The 20,692-nt window shown below is 48.7% G+C and overlaps 2 protein-coding genes and 1 long non-coding RNA gene across 3 annotated transcripts; all 3 read left to right on the forward strand.

The window, feature by feature from the left end:
* The first annotated feature begins 5,773 nt into the window (after positions 1-5,773).
* LOC119101809 (uncharacterized) lies at positions 5,774-13,846 on the forward strand. The gene is made up of 5 exons (XR_005094617.1): positions 5,774-5,987; positions 12,005-12,170; positions 12,675-12,742; positions 13,213-13,332; positions 13,735-13,846. It is a non-coding gene; the product is annotated as an uncharacterized LOC119101809 (long non-coding RNA).
* Positions 13,847-14,687: 841 nt separating this feature from the next.
* LOC119101810 (uncharacterized) lies at positions 14,688-16,247 on the forward strand. Its single transcript, XM_037225231.1, has 3 exons — positions 14,688-15,007; positions 15,386-15,677; positions 16,115-16,247. The coding sequence occupies exons 1-3, from the start codon at positions 14,804-14,806 to the stop codon at positions 16,225-16,227; spliced, it is 609 nt and encodes a 202-aa protein (XP_037081126.1). The 5' UTR covers positions 14,688-14,803; the 3' UTR covers positions 16,228-16,247.
* A 334-nt stretch (positions 16,248-16,581) lies between these two features.
* On the forward strand, positions 16,582-20,248 carry LOC119101811 (uncharacterized). Its single transcript, XM_037225232.1, has 6 exons — positions 16,582-16,733; positions 17,088-17,272; positions 17,690-17,895; positions 18,540-18,608; positions 18,854-18,949; positions 19,596-20,248. Exons 1-6 carry the CDS (start codon positions 16,598-16,600, stop codon positions 19,837-19,839), a joined length of 936 nt encoding a protein of 311 aa, XP_037081127.1. The 5' UTR covers positions 16,582-16,597; the 3' UTR covers positions 19,840-20,248.
* Positions 20,249-20,692: the final 444 nt, after the last annotated feature.

A 20,692-nucleotide genomic window follows, 5' to 3' on the forward strand; every position in this document is an offset into this window, starting at 1 on the left:
ATCGAAGTCGAGAGAAATCAGTGGGACTAACGAGAACGTAAAGAGGCAATATGTCAGGAACCAGAAAATGAGCTCGGGAATGTTCCACATTTGTATGGCGTTTTGAACTGAAACAGCGATCCTGAAGACATTTTGATGCATTTCACGGAAATGCCCAATTTAAGACTGGAAACGTTCTGGTTCCTGAGTTACACGCCCGCAAAATACGAAAAGGTTTATTTACAGCCAACTAACACTCCGTTGTGGGATCAGATTAAAGAATTCCCTAGAAATTGCCTTCGCCGAAACCATGGACTGACCTTGACCTGCCATACGTCAGCGACCTGACAAGGTACATCTAAATTGTCGACGCAAAATGATCCACTATTCAATTGTCTACAGGTATGCAAAATTTGGCGCGGCTACGCCGTGCCGTTCGGAAACCATTCTGGAAAAACCTTTGGGAGGAGGGGTCAATTTGATCTCCCCCACCCGACCGCGTATTAACCTGCCGAGGTATTCTGGGTTGCTCAGGGGCCCTTTACGTGGGTAGCGGTTAACCTACCGACACACTTGCGATATGCCCATGGGTCCTCTACACTGGTCTAGGGCGTTTCCAATTCTCTATCACTTGCTTAGGGCCCTGCACTCTCGTCGGGGGCACAGGACCGGGGGGGGGGGGGGGGGAGGGGCGGGGGAAGGCACGGGACCATGTTCCATGGACCATGCCGAGGGAACCTTAAAGCTCCGAAGGGGCCCATAACTGGCCGGACTGAGGCAGTTTCCTTACAACAAAAGCACAACAAAATTGGATGCGTTTGGGCCCACATATGACCAAGAACAATTGCTGGCAAAAGTAAAGAGTTCATAAGTAAACGAAATTCATTCTCCGCTGATTGAGCGAGTGTTGCTTTGCTCTGAGTGTTGGGGTTCATTACGCTGTTGGCTGCTTGTCCCTACATGTCCACTTGCTGCGTCATTCTGATCGCTAAGGTTTCCACGTTACCCTTGATCTCCTCCCATTTTTTTGTAGGGCCCAAGGTGCTGTTGGAACGCTATCTGCCTCCGTGCTTGAACATTGTTGATCAATCGGGTTTTGCTCCACAGATTCTTCCCATTCGCCCGAAAGGCTACATGCACTTTTCTCCGGGGCCACATAAGCCAGAGTATAGTCAGTTGCTCAGGGGCCCTTTATATAATTATCAGGCACTTCCTACTTGCTTGAAGGGCCTTGTGCCCTTGCTAGGGATCTTATAAGGTAACGCACGGACACGCTCGATGCTCAGGGGCCCTCAACCTTGATCGGGGGCTTTCTGACCTTTGGTCCCATTGTGGATGACTTTTGATTGCACAGGGGCATTAATTTGTAGTCTTGCATAATTCCCCTTTGCTCGGAGGGCACTGTACTACGACTAGGGCTTCACAGGTCAGCCCGTCGAGACACTACCAATCGTTTTGGGGCCACCACGTTGGTCTTGAGTTCCTTTGCTTGCTCTGAGAACCCTATACTTGTTGACGGGAGCCACTGTGTTGGTCTCATACGGCACCCATGACTGCTCAGGTCCCGTCCCTATTGGCCTTGGTGCCTTCACCTTTGAGCAGCAGTCGAGTACGCGCCAATGAATTTTTACGCGCAATTGCCGAACGTAATTCTACATGCCTCCGCCGTCGTATGCGTCATTTCCAACGGCTATTCAGTGTGTTACACTCATTTAGATTTACAATCAGCTCAGCAGCAATAGATTTACAACTCATTTAGATTTACAATTTCACGGGATCCTCAATATCTCTGTAGGGTGTGGACTCCCTCCCTATAGCGTTAAAAACTACGGTGCTGTCCTATATAAAAAGCCCTATTTAGAATGTATTCCGCCTAGGACTGAGGTGAGCTAGCATCATGGCATCTCGCCGATATACTATGAAGCCACCCACTTACCAGCGGCCGCCGTCAACATTCAAACCCGGGCTTGCCGCGTGCGAGACCAGCACGCTAACCCCCCATCCACTTGAGGTGCGGACCCGGTGGCCGAAGATTCGTGATAATAATAGAAATGGTTCAGAGTGAGCTGATGGATTTCGTTATCGTTTGATGTCTATCACGCAAAGAACCGACTTTTCGCACGGGGTTCTGCATTTTCGCACCGCCTTCCCTAGAAGACTGCCAATCCGCTTATGCCTGACGCGTGTAATCATCTGAAAGGTCTTTGGAGGGCGTTTAAGCACGGCGCGTAATCGCCCTCTGTTTTGGAGTTTTGTTTTCGTAATTTTGGAGTTTTCGTAATCGCCCTCTGTTTTGGAGGGTGTATAAGCCCGGTGCGTAACCGCCCTCCATTTTGGAGGGTGTATACGCACTGCCTTTATGTAACGTGTTTTTTAACATGCGCGCTCACAAATCTTAGCAACAGAAACTTCGATACCAGGCGTTGCAGTCTCCGTAGTCTGCGGAGCGTTAGCTCAGTAGCTAATATTTAGCTGTGGTCCAACGGTGGACGAAAATGATGACGCTTCTGAAATGACCACCTTAAAGCACTTAAATCAACTAGTAATACAAGTTACGTGACGTAATTTTGAGATGCACAGCGGAAAATTTTAGAAACACAAGCGTCGACCCCGGGCGTTGCAGTCTCCATTCTAGGGCCCTGGTCTCCATAGGCCGCGCGGCACCTGCCCAGCAGCTAATATTAAGTTGTGGTCAACGGTTGGACGAAAATGACGACACTTCCGAAAAAGTATCCTTGGATGCTTCATGATATCAGATCACGCATTTAGAAGGCATTCTGAGCGCATATTTCACGTGGCAATTTTTAGATTGATGAAAAGAACGGATTGGCCCCTAAAGCACCGCGAAATGGGGCTGAAATCTAGTGATTGAACTGGAAGAGTGAGAGGGAAATCTCTATTTTTCGTGTTTTCGCAGCTATTTATCTGTCCAGCAGACAGATTCACAATCCCCCGCCACCTGGTGGCACTTGCAGTGGCCGAAACTTTTCGGTTTTACGGAAGTTGCAACCCAGACCATCATTGTCCTTGCCCTCGAAGTTGCGGGCGGGCGTATTCAGGCCTTTTAATATAATTTGTTTCAAAGATACATTCTCAAAATTGAACTTTCTCAGGCAAACATGGCATGACCTTGCTCGTTTCTTTAAATCATTTCGACCCGCTCTATTCAACAATGAGAGCCCCACTCTACTCGACAATAATTAGACCCCTTATTTCCTTACAGGCGAGGGGCCTCTTGGGCAGAACACCAGGGATACCTTGCCGTTTCTGGTCAAGGGCTGAAGGGCCATTCCGTCCCATCGCGAAGTGTCTTCTGGCTATCATTCTGGTGGCACGGGGCGGGATCTGGTCGATCCAGAGGCCATTATAAGGATATATCGTATCACATTGTTCCCATCCCTGACACGGGGGCCTTCTGATCCGCGCGGTAAGTCCCAGATCAGCACAGGAACCCTCATCGACGCAGATCATCCCTGATCACCGTGGGCAGTCCGATGTTGTTACATAGACTCCTGTTCCGTGTCTTTCTGTACTCTTCAGAGATATTGAGTTCTCCCTGACTGTACATTGTAGATCAAATAGTGTTCCTAATATTATTAAGATGGCTAATCCATGCTCGTCTTAAAATGCTCAAGATCCTGTCGAAGCTGATAACTGCTAAGAAAATTACGTAATGTGATGCTGAACATGCGTGCTCGCAAGTCAGCAAAACAGCCCCGACGCCCGGCGTTGCAGTCTCCAGGCCGTATGGCGTCGGCCTTGCGACTGTAACATTAAGTGATGTCCAATGTGCAAGCGAACAAAGGACGCATCTTGAGAGAGATGGCTGGTGAACTAGGTAAATCGGCATGCATGTTTAATTTAACGCAAAAGTAAGCCAAGTGCAACCTTAATCTGAAAAGTGGGGGGGGGGGGGGGGCAGTTAACATTGCTACCCCCCACTTTGAAAAGTGGGGGGCATGGCCCCCCTGTCCCCCTCCATGTTCCTACGCCCATGTGCTGCACATGTGGTACAGTCCACGGAAGGTGTTTGACTGTTAGTAAGATTTTACTGTTGAATGCTTGTCGCGAACGTCTGTCAATCTAACAGCAGATTGATATCCGATTGCCAGTTGGATATTCTGGGGCGTCACGATCGCCTCCAAATTTGGTGTGCATGACCTTCGCGACACGCTGATTCCGAAAATCACTGCCTTCGGGGTGGAATTTTTAGTAGTTTCCGAGTTATACGACGCGTAGCATCCCAATGTGATATTGCAGGGCGTCTCAATTGCCTCCAAATTTAGTGTGCAGGGCCTTCTCAACACGCTGACCACCGGTGTGTCGATGCCCCCGGCCGGCCGGCTATCAGCTGGCGGGCCCCCTGACCACCGGTGTGTCGCCACCGCCGTCCGGCAGGCTCGCGAAAAGCAGCGTCTCCACCACGGTCAGCAGCATCGGGCTGATGTGGCCGGCCAGCCAACAACATGGGCATGGCGTGCACAAGTAGCATGCGCTATTCCACCAGCGTCACCAGCGTCCTTGGGAGATAAGACAGACGGTGACATCACCCAAATTTTCAGGCTCCAGCGGTGAAGCACGATTGGTTTGGTCACCAGCGACATCTTGTCAGTTTTTGGTCAGGACAAACAATGCCCGTGACTACGTCGGACTATTACTCCATCACCTTAAAGGTCAGAAACGAAGCAAAGCTGAGAGGGATGGGTGTTATGCCGCTGGGTGTTACCACCAAGTCAATGATATCACATACCACACGGTTATCACTCACATTTCACGAACTGACCTTCTCCAGTGAACTGATACGGACAGGCCCAAAGGAGAATTCCAGGACACATATTCCAAAGCGCGACTGAAGTGTCACGCGTCGTATAACTCGGAAGTTACGCAAAATACCACCACAAAGACAGTGATTTTCGGAATCAGCGTGTTGAGAACGCCGTGCACACCAAATTTGAAGGCAATCGAGACGCCCCGCAACATCACATTGGGATGTTACGCGGCGTATAACTCAGAAATTACGCAAAATTCCGCCCCAAAGGTGGTGATTTTCGGAATCAGCGTGTTGAGAAGGCCTTGCACACCAAATTTGAAGGCAATCGAGACGCCCCGCAATATCACATTATGATGTTACGCGGCGTATAACTCGGAAATTCCGCAAAATTCCACCACAACGACAGTGATTTTCGAAATCAACGTGTTGGAAGGCCCTGCACACCAAATTTCAAGGCAAGCGAGACGCCCCGCAATATCCAACTGTTGTGTTAAGCGGCGCATAACTTGGAAATTACGCAAAATTCCACCCCAAAGGCAGTGATGCTCGGAATCAGCGTGTTGAGAAGGCCCTGCACACCAAATTTCAAGGCAGTCGAGACGCCGCGCAATATCACATTGGGATGTTACGCGGCATATAACTCGGAAATTACGCAAAAATTCCACCCCATAGACCGTGATTTTCTGAATCAGCGTGTTGAGAAGGTCCTGCACACCAAATTTGGAGGCAATCGAGACGCCCCGCAGTATCACATTGGGATGTTACGTGGCGTATAACTCAGAAATTACGCAAAATTCCACCCCAAAGGCAGTGATTTTTTGAATCAGCGTGTTGAGAAGGCCGGGCACACCAAATTTGGAGGCAATCGAGACGCCCCGCAATATCACATTGGGATGTTATGCGGCGTATAACTCGGAAATTACGCAAAATTCCAGCTTAAAGACTTTGATTTGCGGAATCAGCGTGTCGAGAAGGTCATGCACACCAAATTTGGAGGGGATCGTGGCGCCCCGGAATATCCAACTGGCAACTGGACATCAATCTGCTGCTAGATTGACGGACGCGCGAACATAATCGTGAACAATTTCGGGTTGTGCGGCGCTCGTCGAAGGGGCGTTTTTCCGCGTTGTGCTCACTCCTAAGCGGTGTCCTATTTGCGTCGGTGCGGGATGCCTAACATAAAGTGTTGTGTGTGTGGTGATCGCAGGACAAACGAGAATAATTTGACTGTTTTCGCGTGAGTACCTCGCTCCCAGGGCTTTTTTTTACTTGGGTACCTGTATTGCCGACGGTGGGGAGAGAGCTACGCGGGCCGCAGGGTTCCTGTACTGCCGTGATGGAGAAATGCTGCTAGGTATCAGCCGACGTAGTGACGTCACTGAAAATGGGTTTGCATCGATCGGGGTTCTTTTGGGCCGACTGAAGGCTACAAGGCATTTGCTAGCGACATGATGTCACTGGTATTCGACTGGATATGGGACGTCACTGGTTGTGAGGCTTTAGGGATCTTTTGGGTGCAATGAATGCCGTAAAGCATCACCTGACGATATGTCGTCGCTGGTATTCAATGAAACATCAGGCGCAACAGGCCTTATTCCATCTTTACCTTTCGTACCTGTCTGCTGCAAGCATTCGCGTGCCGAATAAAAGCTTGACCGAATCACCCGAATGTGTGACGTCACTAATCATCACTTGATACGAGTGCACTTAGGCCCCACGGCCGCGGTGTATCATGTTCCGTGAAATATCACGGGTATCGTGACGTCACTGATATTCGACTTAATATTTGTCGCAACAGGTCATGCTTTATTTTTACCTTCGTACCTGTCTATTGCAAGCACTGGCGTGATGAATAAAAACTACCAAATCACGTGAGTGTGTGACGTCACTGGTCATGCATGTTTATGGATCTTTGGGGGCCAACTGAGGGCCGTAAAGCATAACCTGATGATGTGACGTCACTGGCATTCGACTGTGTGTGATGTCACCTGTGATCAGATTTTACGGCCTCTTTTGGGCCGACGAAGGGTCATACGACATTAACTGAAGATGTGACGTCTCTGGTATCCGAATAAAATTCAGGCGGGACAGGCCATGCTTCATCTTTACCTTTGGTACCTGTCCATTGCAAGCATTTGAATGCTGAAGGAAGGCTCTGCCGAATTACCTGAGTGTGTAACATCACTAACCATTAATTTATATAGACTGCTTTGAACCCACCGTAAGCCATACCACATCAGCTGACCATATGACGTCACCGGTTTTCGTCTAGATGTCATGCGCAACAGGCCATGCTCTATCTTTGCCTTTCGTACCTGTTTACTGCAAGCATTCGCGTGCTATATCAAGGTGATGCCGAACCATCTGAGTGCGTGACGTCACTGGTCATGAGTTTATACAGGCTCACTTGGGCAGCCCAGTGCAACAAAGTATCATATCCTGTGAAGCATCGCGGGATGATATGACGTCACTGGTATTCGACTCAACATCAAGCGCAACAGGCCATGTTCCATCTTTACCTTTCGTGCCTGCCTACTGCAAGCATTCGCGTGTTATATCGCGCCAATGGTTAAGAGTTCTTACGGGCTCTTTTCAACCCCCTATATGGTATAATGCTTCAGCTGACGATATGATGTCACTGGTGTTCGACTTAACATCAGGCACAACATGTCATGTTCCATCTTTGCCTTTCGCACCTGTTAAAGTATTGGCGAGCCTAATGATGGCTCTGTCGAATCACCTGAGTGCGTCGTCATGAGTTTTTACAGGCTATTGTTGGCCGAGTGAAAGCCATAAGGCATCATCTAAACGATATGTCGTCACTGGTAATCCACTAAGTGTGTGACGCCATTGGTCATGAGTTTTCCCGGGCCTTTTTGGGCCGACTTAAGGCCATTAGGCATCAGGTAACGATATGACGTCACTAGTATTCAATTAAGCATCAGATACAATATGTCAAGTTTCATCTTTACCTTCCGCACCTATCTACTGCAAGTATTCGCGCGCCACATAAAGGCTCTGCCCAATCACCTGAGCGTGTGGTGTGACTGGTTATGAGTTTACGCGGGTTTACTCGGGCTGACTGAAGGACATCAAGCATCATCTGGCGATGTGACGTCACTGGTATTCAACTTAACACCAGGCGCGACAGGCCATGTTCGTCTTTACCTTTCGTACCTGTCTATTGTAAGCACTGACATGCTTAAGGAAAGCTCTGTGAAATCTTCTGAGTGTGTAATGTCACTGGTCATGAGTTCTTTACGGGCTGCTTTTTTGTACCTATAGGGTACAAGACATCAGTTGACGATGTGACGTCACTGGTATTTGACTTAATCTCAGGCGCAACAGGCCATGTTCCATCTTTGCCTTCCGCACCTCTATACTGCAAGTATTCGCGCGCTACATAAAGGCTCTGCCGAATCACCTGAGCATGTGGTGTAACTGGTCATGAGTTTACGCGGGCTTACTCGGGCTGACTGAAGGACATCAAGCATCACCTGACCATATGACGTCACTGATATTCGGGCTGTGGCCCAGACTTATGACCGCTAGGCGGCGCCCTTGATTATTATTTAGCCATTAGGGCATTCCGGACCGTAGCTGCTCAGGGGCGCATCCTGTGATGTCGGGCGGAATAGCTTTGCATATACGTCGGTTTGTGGGCTGGGATCACCTTTGTTTTGTGTTTACGTTTGTTCAAAATTTTAGTCGTTGAAACAGCCCGTTGCGTTTGAAGTTGCTACTAAATGGTGCGCACAATAAAATTAGTGTGCTTAACTATGGTGCATCTCCCACCTCTGCTGCGGAATTTCGTAGCCATAGGTGGCCAAGTGACCTCCTACCAACTGATGATCAGTGACGTCACATACTCAGGTGATTCGGCGGAGCCTTCATATAGCATGCGAATATTTGCAGCAGCCAGGTACGAAAGGCAAATATGGAACATGACCTGTTGCGCCTGATGTTTAGTCGAGCACCAGTAACGCCATGTCGTCAGCTGATGCAATATAACCTATAATGGGTTCAAAAGAGCCCATAAAAACTCGTGACCAGTGACGTCACACACTCAGGAGATTCGACGGAGCCTTCATTCAGCACGTCAATACCTTTAATAGACAGGTACGAAAGGTAAAGAAAGTACGTGGCATGTTGGACCTGATGTTAAGTCGAATAACAGTGACGACATATCATCCTGTGATGCTTCACGGGCCTTTGTGGCCTTGGGCGGCCCAAGTGAATCCGTATAAACTCATGACCAGCGACGTCACCCACTCAGATGATTCGTCTCGAGTTTAGTCGATTACCAGTGACGTTATATCGTCAGCTGATGCTTGATGTCCTTCAGTCAGCCCGAGTAAACCTGCACAAACTCATGACCAGTTACACCACACGCTCAGGCGAATCGACAGAGCCTTTTTGTAGCGCACGAATACCTGCAGTAGGCAGATGCGAAAGGTAAAGATGAAACATGGCTTATTGCAACTGATGTTAATTCGAATACAAGTGACGCCATAACGTTATCTGATGCCTAATGGCCTGAACTCGGCCAAAAAAGGCCCGTAAAAGCTCATGACCAGTGACGTCACACACTCAGTGGATTACCAGTGACGTCATTTCGTTAGCTGATGTCTTATGGCTTTCGCTCAGCCAAAAATAGTCGTAAAAATTCGTGACCAGTGACGTCGCACACTCAGGTGACTCGGCAGAGCCATCATTTAACGCACCAATACTTAACAGGTACGAAAAGCAAAGATGGAACATGACCTGTCACGCCTCATGTTAAGTCGAACACCATTGACATCACGTCGTCAACTGATGCATTTTTCCCTATAGAGGGTTCCAAGGAGCCAGAAAAAACTCATGACCAGTAACGTTACACACCCAGGAGACTCGACAGAGCCTTCATTCAGCACGTCAATACTTGTAATAGACGGGTACGAAAGGTAAAGATAGAACATGGCCTGTCGCGCCTGATGTTAAGTCGGACACCAGTGACGTCATATCGTCAGCTGATGCATTATACCGTTTGGGGGTACAAAAGGTCCCGTAAAAAGCTCTTGACCAGTGACGTTACTTACTCAGGAGACTCGGTAGAGCCTTCATTCAGCACGCCAATACTTCCAAGAGACAGGTACGAAAGGTAAAGATGGAACATGGCCTGTCGCGCCTGGAGTTTAGTCGAATACCAGTGACGTCGTATCGTCAGCTGATGCTTGATGTCCTTCGGTCAGCCAGAGTAAACCCGCGTAAACTCATAACTAGTTACACCATACGCTCAGGTAATTCGGCAGAGCCCCTATGTGTCGCGCGAATACTTGCAGCAGATAGGTGCGAAAGGTACAGACGAAACATGGCTTAGATAGAGCATGGCCTGTTGCGCATGATTTCTAGTCGAGGCCTAGTGACATCATATCGTCAGCTGATGCCTTGTGGCCTATAGTAGGTTCAGAAGAGTATACAAATTAATGGTCAGTGACGTACACACTCAGGTAATTTGGCAGAGCCTTCCACGGCAATGCTCGCAATGGACAGGTACCAAAGATAAAGGTGGAACATGGCCTGTCGCGCCCGAAGTTCATTCGAATACCAATGACGTCACATCGTCAGTCAGTGCCGTATGACCTTTCGTCGGCCCAAAAGAGGCCGTAAAATCTCATGACCAGCGACACGCACAATCGAATGCCAGTGACGTCACATCGCTAGCTGATGCTTTATGGCCTTCAGTTGGCCGCAAAAAAATCCGCCAATACTTGCAGCAGACATGTACGAAAGGTATAAATGGAGCATGACCTGTTGGCTGATGTTCAGCCAAATACCAGTGACGTCATATCGCCAGCTGATGCCTTACGGCATTTCGTCGGTCCTAAAGGACACGTGGAAACCCACGACCATTGACGTCTTACAATCAGTCGTATAGCAGTGACGTCGTTAACTGACACCTTGTGGTCTTCAGTTGGCCGAAAAGCACCGGTGGAACTCGTGACCAGTGACGTCACACACTCAGGTGGTTCGGCAGCTTTCATCCAGCACGCCAATGCTTGCAGTGGACAGATACAAAGGTAAAAATAAAGCACGGCCTGTTGCGCCCAGTATTTATTGGAATACCAGTGACGTCACGCTATCCGGTGATACTTCTCAGACCATGACACACCGTGGTCGTGGGGCCTAAGTGCACTCGTATGAAGTGATGATTAGGGACGTCACACATTGAGGTGATTCGGTCAAACCTGAATGCGGCACGCAAATGCTTGCAGCAGACAGGTACGAAAAGTAAAGATGGAACGAGGCCGGTCGCGCCTGATGTTTGATCGAATACCAGTGACGACACATGGCCAGCTGATGCATTACGGCATTCAGTGGACCCAAAAGAGCCTTACAAACTCACGACCAGTGACGTCACGTACCCAGCCGAATACCAGTGACATCATATCACAATCAAAAGCCTTATGGCCTTCAGTCGGCCCGAAAGAACCCCCATCCCGATCGATGCAAAACCATTTTCAGTGACGTCACAATGTCAGCCGATGCCACACAGCTTTTCCCCCGCACGACAATACTGGAAACCCTGCAGCTAGCGTAGCTCTTCCCTCCGTCGGCCATACAGGTACCAAAGTAAAAAATTACCGCTCCCAGTCCATTCTGGGTATCAGTTCTAATATGTTCTCCCAAAGTTCAGGGTATGCACGTCTCAATCTCGCATGCAGTGTCCATGTGGGACCTTTCCCTTCAGTGTGGTTGCTTTCAATTTTTGTCTCAATTTGAGGAATAGGTATGCATTTCCAGCAATATCCGGCAAAAATACCTCCAAAAATCAAACGAAGTCAATGAAAAGCAGACGCGCGTGACAGCTGAACGGCGGGTGCATGTGCAAGGAGGTGGGCTTATGGTTGCCACCAATTTGAGAAATGGTTTTGTTTATGGGCATTCTTCAAATTTCAAAACACTAAATTTGCTCACCATTCACTGAAATTGGTGACAGTCATGCACCATGCTCGCAGCTTGCAGAGTTCATGGGTGCATGGCCTCAGCTTGTATTGCTTATTTTTCGGATGACAAGCATTTTGACATGTGTCAGGCATGTTTGGCTACATACATGTTGTCTGTAGTTGGTACTTCTGATGAATTGGCACATCACACAATTATTAAAGCACACCCAGAGGACAGATATTGTCAGTTTGCATTATTCATTTGAAGTAGAAGATGTCCATTGTATTGTATAGTTATCCAATTTCCTTATTACTGTGATCCTTTCAGATTCCCATTTCAACAGGTCCACCTACAGAAGTGGCTTGAAGCATGTCACATCAGTGTTGTGGCTCCCGGTCATGGAGTGTGCCAGGCACATTTTTCATCAGAAGCTTTTTCCAGCCTAGCAACTAAGAGGAAAAGGCTGAAGCCCAATGCTGTGCCATCTCTGCAGGTTTGTGAATGCTTGGTTCTTGTTTATTTCTTTTTTCCCAGACTCTTCTTATATAGCCTTAGCATTCAGGCTCGAACTCATTTAACATTAGAACACACATTAAATTCATGTGACCATCTTTTGTCTCATTCATTTCCATGTCCTCTTTCAGTCATTATTCATTGATGCATTTCAGAGCGGTGCCTTTAAGCAAATGTCTGCCAGTTAATATACTGTGAAATGCATGGCAAGGCATTCAGTCATTTATAGGGCACGGTCTTGCTTTCAGTGTAGCATTGGGGTAGATTTATGATGTCTTTGTCCTAAATGGTGTAATATTAATGGTCCATGTTGCCTAAGTTGACAGATTTCATTTCTGATGATTACAATGTAAGTAAAACATTGTTCTGTGTTACACTTGGAGCACATGTCACAGTGCTGTCCTATAATCTGTACATTGTGTGATAGCTGTGCTCATTGTTAATCTTACTGATAATGATGATTGATGTGCTGAATTGTTTTCAGCTCAGGGAAGGTGTTCCAGGCACCCCAGTGCTTCCAGCATCTACACCATCTCTAAGACCAGAATCTAGGTCAGTGTGTTTTCTTTTGGGGTCAGACTTTGAATGTTAGTTTACTTTTTGAATAAGAAGATTGGAATTTGTCTCAGAAACAATACCAAAAACTGAATTCACTAGTGCCATAAAGACACTTAAATTGGCAATCATGAGTGATATTGACATCATCTTATAATAGCCATATCATGCCAAACACAAGGCACTTTGTAAGACCTTAGGGACTTAAATGACTCAATGACACACCAAAAAGACTAAAGGAACTAGCAGCCTTGTATTTGTCTTTAATTAGCAAAATTACTTATTTTCATGTGGTATTGTACAGACAATGCTGTATAGGACACTAATGCAGCTTGTTTGCTTCAATGCTCTAAAGCCAGAGTAGAGTTACCAATAAGTCCCCACCTGAGCTGATGTAGTCATCGTCATAGGTATGTCTCCACAGCTGCAGTCTATTACAATTTCCTTATCGCACTGTTATGTTCCAGACACTTGACAACAAGTAAGAAGCTGGTGGTATCCAACAGCACATACATGATCCTTCGACGTGCGATGCGAAAGGCCGGCCTACCATCAGTCAAGCGTACTATCCTGCATCTTGCTAAAGGGTAACCATTGGTTTGTGCAGGCAGCAGAATACTGTTTAGACTACACAACCTTGTACCGTGCAATGTGCACACAGCTTCAGGAGCACTGCTTGTATGTATTGCACTTGGCTATGATTTTTTTACAACATTGCCCAAGCCTACAAGGAAGATATTGTCACCCATTATTCTATGCAAATTTTCTCATATCTCAAAGATCTTAATAGTACGATGTGAGTTGTTCCAAACATGCGGCATCTTACTGTTGTGAATGAAATTAGACTCCAGCAATTGATTCGGAGCCTATGAATGGTGTTTGCCATTTGCATGATTTTAATAAGGGCAGAAAAATCCGCGGCTTTCAGTCATGTTCATCCTGTGTTTCTCCTGTTTTGCGTTTTTAAGCAGTGTTTCATTTCACTACAGGTACCTGGGGGAACCTGGTGGCGGCGATGGCGGTAGGAGGCACGCCAGCGGCGGTAATATGGGTGGCGATGGCGACACGGGTGACACTGAGGACTTGGCCATGCCGAGTATACCACGGGCATTTCATTCGCCGATGTTAGTACTGTCTTCTAATGGTGTGCACGTCACTTTATTTATTAAGAAAAAATTGATAACATAACTGGAACAATTTCTGTTGTGATATAGGCCTCCCGGCGCCGGGTCAGGTAACCCGTCAGATCACTTGACTGGCCACCAGCTGACTCGTGCCCGAGCCCGTGGGGCAGTGGTAATCCGGTCGCTCGCGCGCGCGCGCATTACTGTCGTGAGATTATGTGCGAGCCGAGCTGAGATCCTGCCAGTGAGTACAAAGCGACTTTAACGCTGTTTATTTCAAGCCAGCATCAATGTAAGTTAATTAATGACAGTGATGGGTAATCAGCTTGTCACCAAGGCTCAGTGATTTTTTCGCATTTGTGGTCAGCCTCCTCGAATAATGCATATGACCTCCATAAGCTGAAGCCTTAAGCTAAAGCCGAGTCGAAGCGTGATGTTTCCACCGCTCGTTATCTTTTGCTTGCAGAACCTCACAGGCTACCAGGGAGCCAGCCGACGTTGCATGGACCCCGAGCGCCTTCACACCCGGCGGCAGTCAGGACTCGGCGCCGACTCCCGACCACGCAACCTCTTTGGACGCAGCTGTGGAGCTCGAGCTGATGTACGATGACGAGATTAGTAGTGAACTTGCACTACGTCATGTCACTCAGCTTGATGCTTGAATGTACTGTTTGGCTATGGCATGATAATGTTGTAGATGCATGCATAAGTCCTCGCCTTTTTCCATATCGTTTGGCTGTGGTATGAAAGATTTTAACGCATGTCATGTGTATTACCCTACCATGGTCTTTCATCAGGTGTTTCTTCTTTGGTCTTCTCGCTTTTGTGGCTCAAAAGCGTACATTCCCAAATCTGAAGAATGCTGTAAGCCCATTAGGCGTCGTTCCTGCTGGTGTTCTTGCTTAAGTACGGACCTGTTTCCAGTAGTCCTAACATGGAGGTGGAAACCGCAGAGGAGGAAGACGTGAACATCGGAGCGACGGGGGAGGACGACTGTCATTGGGGTACCCGCAGTGCTGTCATCACCGAGCCCCAGCTGCGCGAGCTAGCCGAGGCCGCCGCGGTGCTCTGCACCCGTTGCGGTGCTAGGTGCGGCGTGAACATCACTCGCATCACTGTATCGTTCACGGTCACATGGGTGAGTCTCAGTTGGGGATGCTGTCGGAAATGCATACTTATATCACGGACCAGAATAACTTTGAAAGTGACTTGTATCCTGCTTTTTGTTGTATTCTTGCAATGTTGTATAGTGTGCTAGTTTTTGTTGTGTTCTTTTGCAAGTTTTGCTTGACGCAATTGACTTCAATACTTGAATTTACGTTACTCACACATCACTAGCCGCGCGCGACGTAATTTGTGGTTTTCTCCATTTCTTAGTGATTTACGTCTTTTGGCTGCCACTGGCCTGTCGCATCTGCGATGTCGTGGTTGTGATGTCACGCTGCCACTCGTGCGGGGATATATGCTGCTTTCGTGATAGGCTGGTCTTTCAATCTCTTTTGGTTATCTGTCTTAGGAATGCAAAACATGTGCCACTGTCGCCAATAAGTGGGTGTCAACGCCGAAGGAGGGCCATACAATGGTCATAGACACCCTACTTGTTGCGGCCGTCGTGCTCAGTGGCAGTCATCTGGAAAAGCTGAACAAGTTGTTGGCCTTCGCAAACATAGGGCAGCTCAGTCGGACGGCGTACAGCCGTATCACACAAATCGTTGTAGCACCAGTGATTGAGGAGACGTTCAACAGGACTCTGACTGAAAACCGAGAGGCGGCTCTCGTGGCATCACCTGATGGTCTTGTGGTTGCTGGTAAGTCCCCATGACTGGACGATGACCCCAATGTATGTACCTCTGTACTAGGTGCGCCCTGTCCGGCTTACCTCGCCGCGATCTGGCACGATGCGGCGCGTCCATGCTTCTCCTCGTTTTTTTAATGTTCGTTCTGATCGCTGTACCCGCACTTAGTGCGCTGTCCAGTACGGGGAACCGACGAACGCTCGCTCTGTGCAACCAACATTTGTCACGAGTTGTTCGGTATCCGAAACTGCCCATCCTCCCTGGTAGGAAGTTTGACGCGTCACTGTACAAAACATACCTGTTTGCAGCACTGCTATCCGCTTACAACCTGTTTTCGACGATCACCCGAGTGGTGGTAACAAACCGCTCGGAAAGGGTCCAGGTAGCAAAACCATCTCATCTGATGACAAAGATCATACTGATGTGAAAGATCGTGCTTTGTGCCTCAGGTAACCGCCAAAATGACAGCCCTGGCTTCTCGGCGTCATATGGCTGCTACGCCATAATGGACCACACAACCGGCCACATCATAGCGCAGGTATGGCAGTCAGCGTTGGCGTGAGGATTTCTCGGGGAATGTTTGCCCGGTGAGCACTGGCGATTTACCAATCAAATTGGGATGCTGTTTGTGATGGGTTAAACTGCGAGCAGAAGTTTTATGGGTTGCCTTTGGTGTACATTGCTAGGCTATGGTACGTCAAGGCGGTCATTTCTTGACATCTGAATGACGCAAATATCCATTTTTGATGTCTTCTGGTTAGAATTTGGCTTACAGCTTATTCACCGTAAAACATTCGTGTAGTCATTGCGGTCGTTGCATGGCCAATCGTAGTCAACGCACCCGAAAACTCCAAATCGTCGTGGACATCCAGCATTTCCAGTTGTGTTTCTAATGCTGAGCCATTTCCAAACGTGCATGCACACAGAACACTATGTGCCGTGAGGAGGTCGGCCTCTCCAGCCCGAAGCTGGAAGTGGAAGGCCTGTCACGCTGCCTTAGCGACCTCGAAGGAATGCCCATCAAGGAGTTCATCTCTGATCAGCACTTGGGTGTCCGGAAGGTTGTCAGTAAGTCGAACGCAACGGCGACGGTTGTAATAACTTATTGGTCAGACTTGCTTCGTAGCCTGTCACCGGTTGTGGTGTTTCCTTGGGCTCTGCGTTTCCTCCCGTGTTTCCTGTTTTCTTCTTTCAGTCATGTGTGTTGCACCAAACGCTGTATGGCCATATTGGTAATCACAGCGTTTGGAGATGTTTATAACCGGGCATTTAGCATCCCGAGTGCGCTGTTACCGCCAAGGCCCTTTTTGCGCCACTCCATGAATTCAAACAAACTGTCCCTCAAACTGAAATAGCTGCCTTGTATCGGATCGTTGGTATGTGGATCGAAGTCTTAATGTCACCATCATCTCCGCCACTTAGGGCAACGTCTGCCAGGAGTGCAGCACTCGTATAACGTCAGGCACGCTGCGAAGAACGTGGCGAAGCGCCTGCGCCAACATGCAGCGAAGGCTACAAACCGGGCGCTGAGACCTTGGGTGCGCCACGTCAAAAATCACTTCTGGTGGTGCGCCCAAACATCGCACGGAGACGTCGACGTGTTCAAGGTGACAATGTCACATTGCAGCATTGGGGGCCATCACTTGAGTACACTTGGGGCGTGCCAGATGAGAAAAGTGGCACGATATTGACTCGCGCGGGGCACGGCAACGCATGTAGGGTTCGTTGTTGTTATGTGTCAAACCGCCTCTGCATAAAATTCAGCATAATTCATGATTATCGTCATGTAGAATGATCGCGACTTTGGGTACGACAGAAATACCCCCTCCCCATGTCCGACGGCATGCTGAACACGTGTCTAGCACCTTCAGTTTCGCTGTGGCTGTGGTGTTTCTGTTATGCGACTTCCTTACTTAACCTAGCACAGACAGTGCGTCGTAAATGCATCACCCCAATCCAGGGGATGGGGGCATAGGACAGCCTATTCAGTCCCTTCAGATGACAGCTTTTGTTTGTTTTTTCAGAAGCGGTGGATGATGATCGTAAACCACGTGGTAAACATCCACGCTACACCCAGCGGCCTCAACCGCTGTCACCATGCTGACGTGCCGGAGGGCGAGTCTCGGGAACCGCCGTGGCTGCTGCCGGGATCCTCGGCGCACAACGCCCTGTGGGAGGTCGTGGCCAGCTACCGCACACTGAACCTCGCTGCCTTCGTTGTGAACTACAGGTGTCTGAATAAGTTCCTGTGTTCCCAGTCGTATAGCTTTCCTACGATGTCGTCTTCTGACGCGTTAGATTTCATTATCCAGGACATCTAGGCAATGTACGATGAACAGTTAAACCCGCTCATTAGTTCGACGTTTTCAATGGATGGATTTCTGGAATCAGCGCTCGCGCTAAGCAGTGCTTGTTTGAGCCTTGGCCCCCACCATCCGATCGCACAATTCCAGGAAACGGCAGAATTTAAAACGTGCAGCAAAGCTCGGCACGGTCCGTTCTGCCCTCTAACGTCAACTGACCTTTATCACGACCGCTGCCACCGGTCACAGGCCTTACCTGTCAAGGGCAAATAGCGAGCGCCCTAAAGCGACTCGAACCCATCCTGCAACGGGTGGGTGGATCGGAAGGCAGGTGCTCTAACCAACTAAGCCACCGGGACGGACAAATTCCTGATTTCTTACATGCGAATGGAAACGGAGTCGTCGCTTCAGTGGTGCTGCATATACTTAAATTGTTGCCTTTGGTTGCACAATCGCAGTACCGACAGCGGTGCTATTTGCATCACGGCTAACACTGCACAGACCACATCCGTCGTGCCTGAAATAATCATGTGACGTTCGTACGCCACACTTAATTTGTGCATCATTGCAGGCGCACTGACAACCTGGAGGTGTTTCACGCAGCCAGCCTTGAGCACACTCCAAAGCCGAAATACTTCGCGTAAGTGTTAAATAACATGCGTTCTCTACGATGATCTTTTCCTTTTGGGAAAGCGCCTGATCCAGGTTCTTCTTGACTGGTCAGCCGCTACAATCGCAACATGTCAGCGGGTTCAGCAATGCCCCTGTTTCTGTTGTATCCAAAGTCATGTCATGGTTCACAGTCATAAGTGGTGTTCTCATCTTGTCGGTATGCGCTTTTGCGCAGTGCTGAGCACGACATATACATAACAGATCTTGTTGCAGGCCTCCCGACTTTGTTACCCGGAAGCGCGCAGCTGTGCTGGACTGGTCCGCACACCGCAGCCGAGACCATGCCAGGGACGAGGAGGGCAACGTCAAGTGAGCAGTCATTCACCGCAGTGTTTGTGTCTCGCTGTGAGGTAGTGCATGACGTGGCGTCACTGCCCTCCACCACCACCCGAAATGCAATGAATGCGATGTCCCTAGCGGTGAATCTCATTGGCGTTTGTCCACCTCAGTTTGTGGGTGTCTTAGCACACAAGGCGCAGTGGGTGAGTGCGAACAGCTGTGTTGCTCGCTGTTTTTCCAATGGCTGTGATGGCCTGCATTTGGTGGCAGTGGCGGCTTAAGGCCAGTTCATGTCAAGGACAGGGTGGACTCTGGCAGGCAATGTGGCATACGAAGGAACACCATGCATTCGTCTGCGAACTGTACGCTCACGGCTAGACGGTGTGCTCAAAGTGATAACCATGTTTTTGTTATTTTGGAAACTGCTACCGGAATTAAGTCATGGGAAACGGTGTGGACAAGGCTAAAAATTGTCATCATTTGACTGCTCGCAATTGCTTGGCGACAAGTCATTTCTGCGATATTATGCTTTGTTGGCTTGCTTTTATTTTTTGTTTTTTGCCAGACGTCTTCGTTAGACGATTAGTTAGTTGGCTAGTTAGACGGTAACGCAAGGGTTCCGGTGATTGATGTCAAAATGAATAAGTTATGGTCCAACTTTGTCGCATGGTTCCAGAACGTCTCGCGTCTACAGCCGTGTCTCCGACCAGTACATCGTACGGCCGGTGAAGGCGCCGAAGACCTTCCCGCACGTGCGCCCGCTCCTGGAGGCCATCGTGGACAGGCGTATGCAGGTCACGATCACCGGTCCGTCGGAGCACTCCGGTGTGGCACACCCGCTCGTGCGCCGCGGACCCCGGGCAGACGAAAGCCGGGAGAGCCTGACGGACAGTCGCGTTCGGCACAGCCGATTCCAGTAGCTTTTTTGTCATTTGTCACATCATTGTCATGTCATGTCGTGTCATGATTGCTTTGTTTTGTTCTGTCATATAAGCTGTTTTGTCATCATTTGTCATGACTGCTAGCCCAGCTTTGCTCCCCCTGGTGGACGTAATGCGATGTTTACCAAGGACCGGAACCTCCTGCAGAATTGTCATGTCAGGTTTGTGGGCGAGCGACAGGTCATTTTTCATTATCGTTGGATGCGTAATCGCCGAAGATCTGTTTGTGTCTTCCTTACGTACGGTTTGTGGATTCGAAAAACGTGCGGAACAAGTGACTCCACTTGATTGTGTGCCTTGCGGAAAGCGATGTGTGCATTGTATCGGGTGTTTTTGGCCCATGATACATATGATACAGAGTAAATACAGGAATGCACGCTTGACCAGCCTTGTCCTCATGTAATGTATTGTGAAAGCAGGGATCGCAGCACGCAAAAACTCGTGTCGTTGTTCGGTACGTCACGCCACAATACAGCGCTGAGGTAGCGTCACAATGGCACCGTTGGCGTTGACGCGTGCGATATCACAATGCACCACATAACTGGCTAGTCTTTGTCTATAAGATGACGGTTTATAACTTATGAATGACCGATAATTGATCTAACGCCGTGCCAAAGTACTGTGGCCAGCAAGAATGCCGTTTCACCACAGTGGTTGTCAGGGATGGCTAGCGATCCTGAGCAAGAAAGACATTCTGGGTTGTACATGTGCCACCACTGCACCCCAGGAGCCGTTTGTCCACACCATCGGGGTTAACATAGAATATTATCTTAAAGCTGAGTTGAAAGACATTCTTGGCTGCGTCCCTGTACCTCGTTCTCTGTAATGTTGG

The sequence above is a fragment of the Pollicipes pollicipes genome, unplaced genomic scaffold (assembly GCF_011947565.3).
Source record: "Pollicipes pollicipes isolate AB1234 unplaced genomic scaffold, Ppol_2.1 Scaffold_4881;HRSCAF=5763_pilon_pilon_pilon, whole genome shotgun sequence".
NCBI classification, from domain to species: Eukaryota; Metazoa; Arthropoda; class Thecostraca; order Pollicipedomorpha; family Pollicipedidae; genus Pollicipes; species Pollicipes pollicipes.

Coding starts and splice junctions, on each gene's coding strand:
- LOC119101810 (XM_037225231.1), top strand. CDS start 14,804: ATGGAGGTGGAAACCGCAGAGGAGGAAGACGTGAACATCGGAGCGACG. Junction 15,008..15,385: donor TATCGTTCACGGTCACATGG/GTGAGTCTCAGT, acceptor TATCTGTCTTAG/GAATGCAAAACATGTGCCAC. Junction 15,678..16,114: donor TGATGGTCTTGTGGTTGCTG/GTAAGTCCCCAT, acceptor TTTGTGCCTCAG/GTAACCGCCAAAATGACAGC.
- LOC119101811 (XM_037225232.1), top strand. CDS start 16,598: ATGTGCCGTGAGGAGGTCGGCCTCTCCAGCCCGAAGCTGGAAGTGGAA. Junction 16,734..17,087: donor GGGTGTCCGGAAGGTTGTCA/GTAAGTCGAACG, acceptor TCCGCCACTTAG/GGCAACGTCTGCCAGGAGTG. Junction 17,273..17,689: donor GAGACGTCGACGTGTTCAAG/GTGACAATGTCA, acceptor TTGTTTTTTCAG/AAGCGGTGGATGATGATCGT.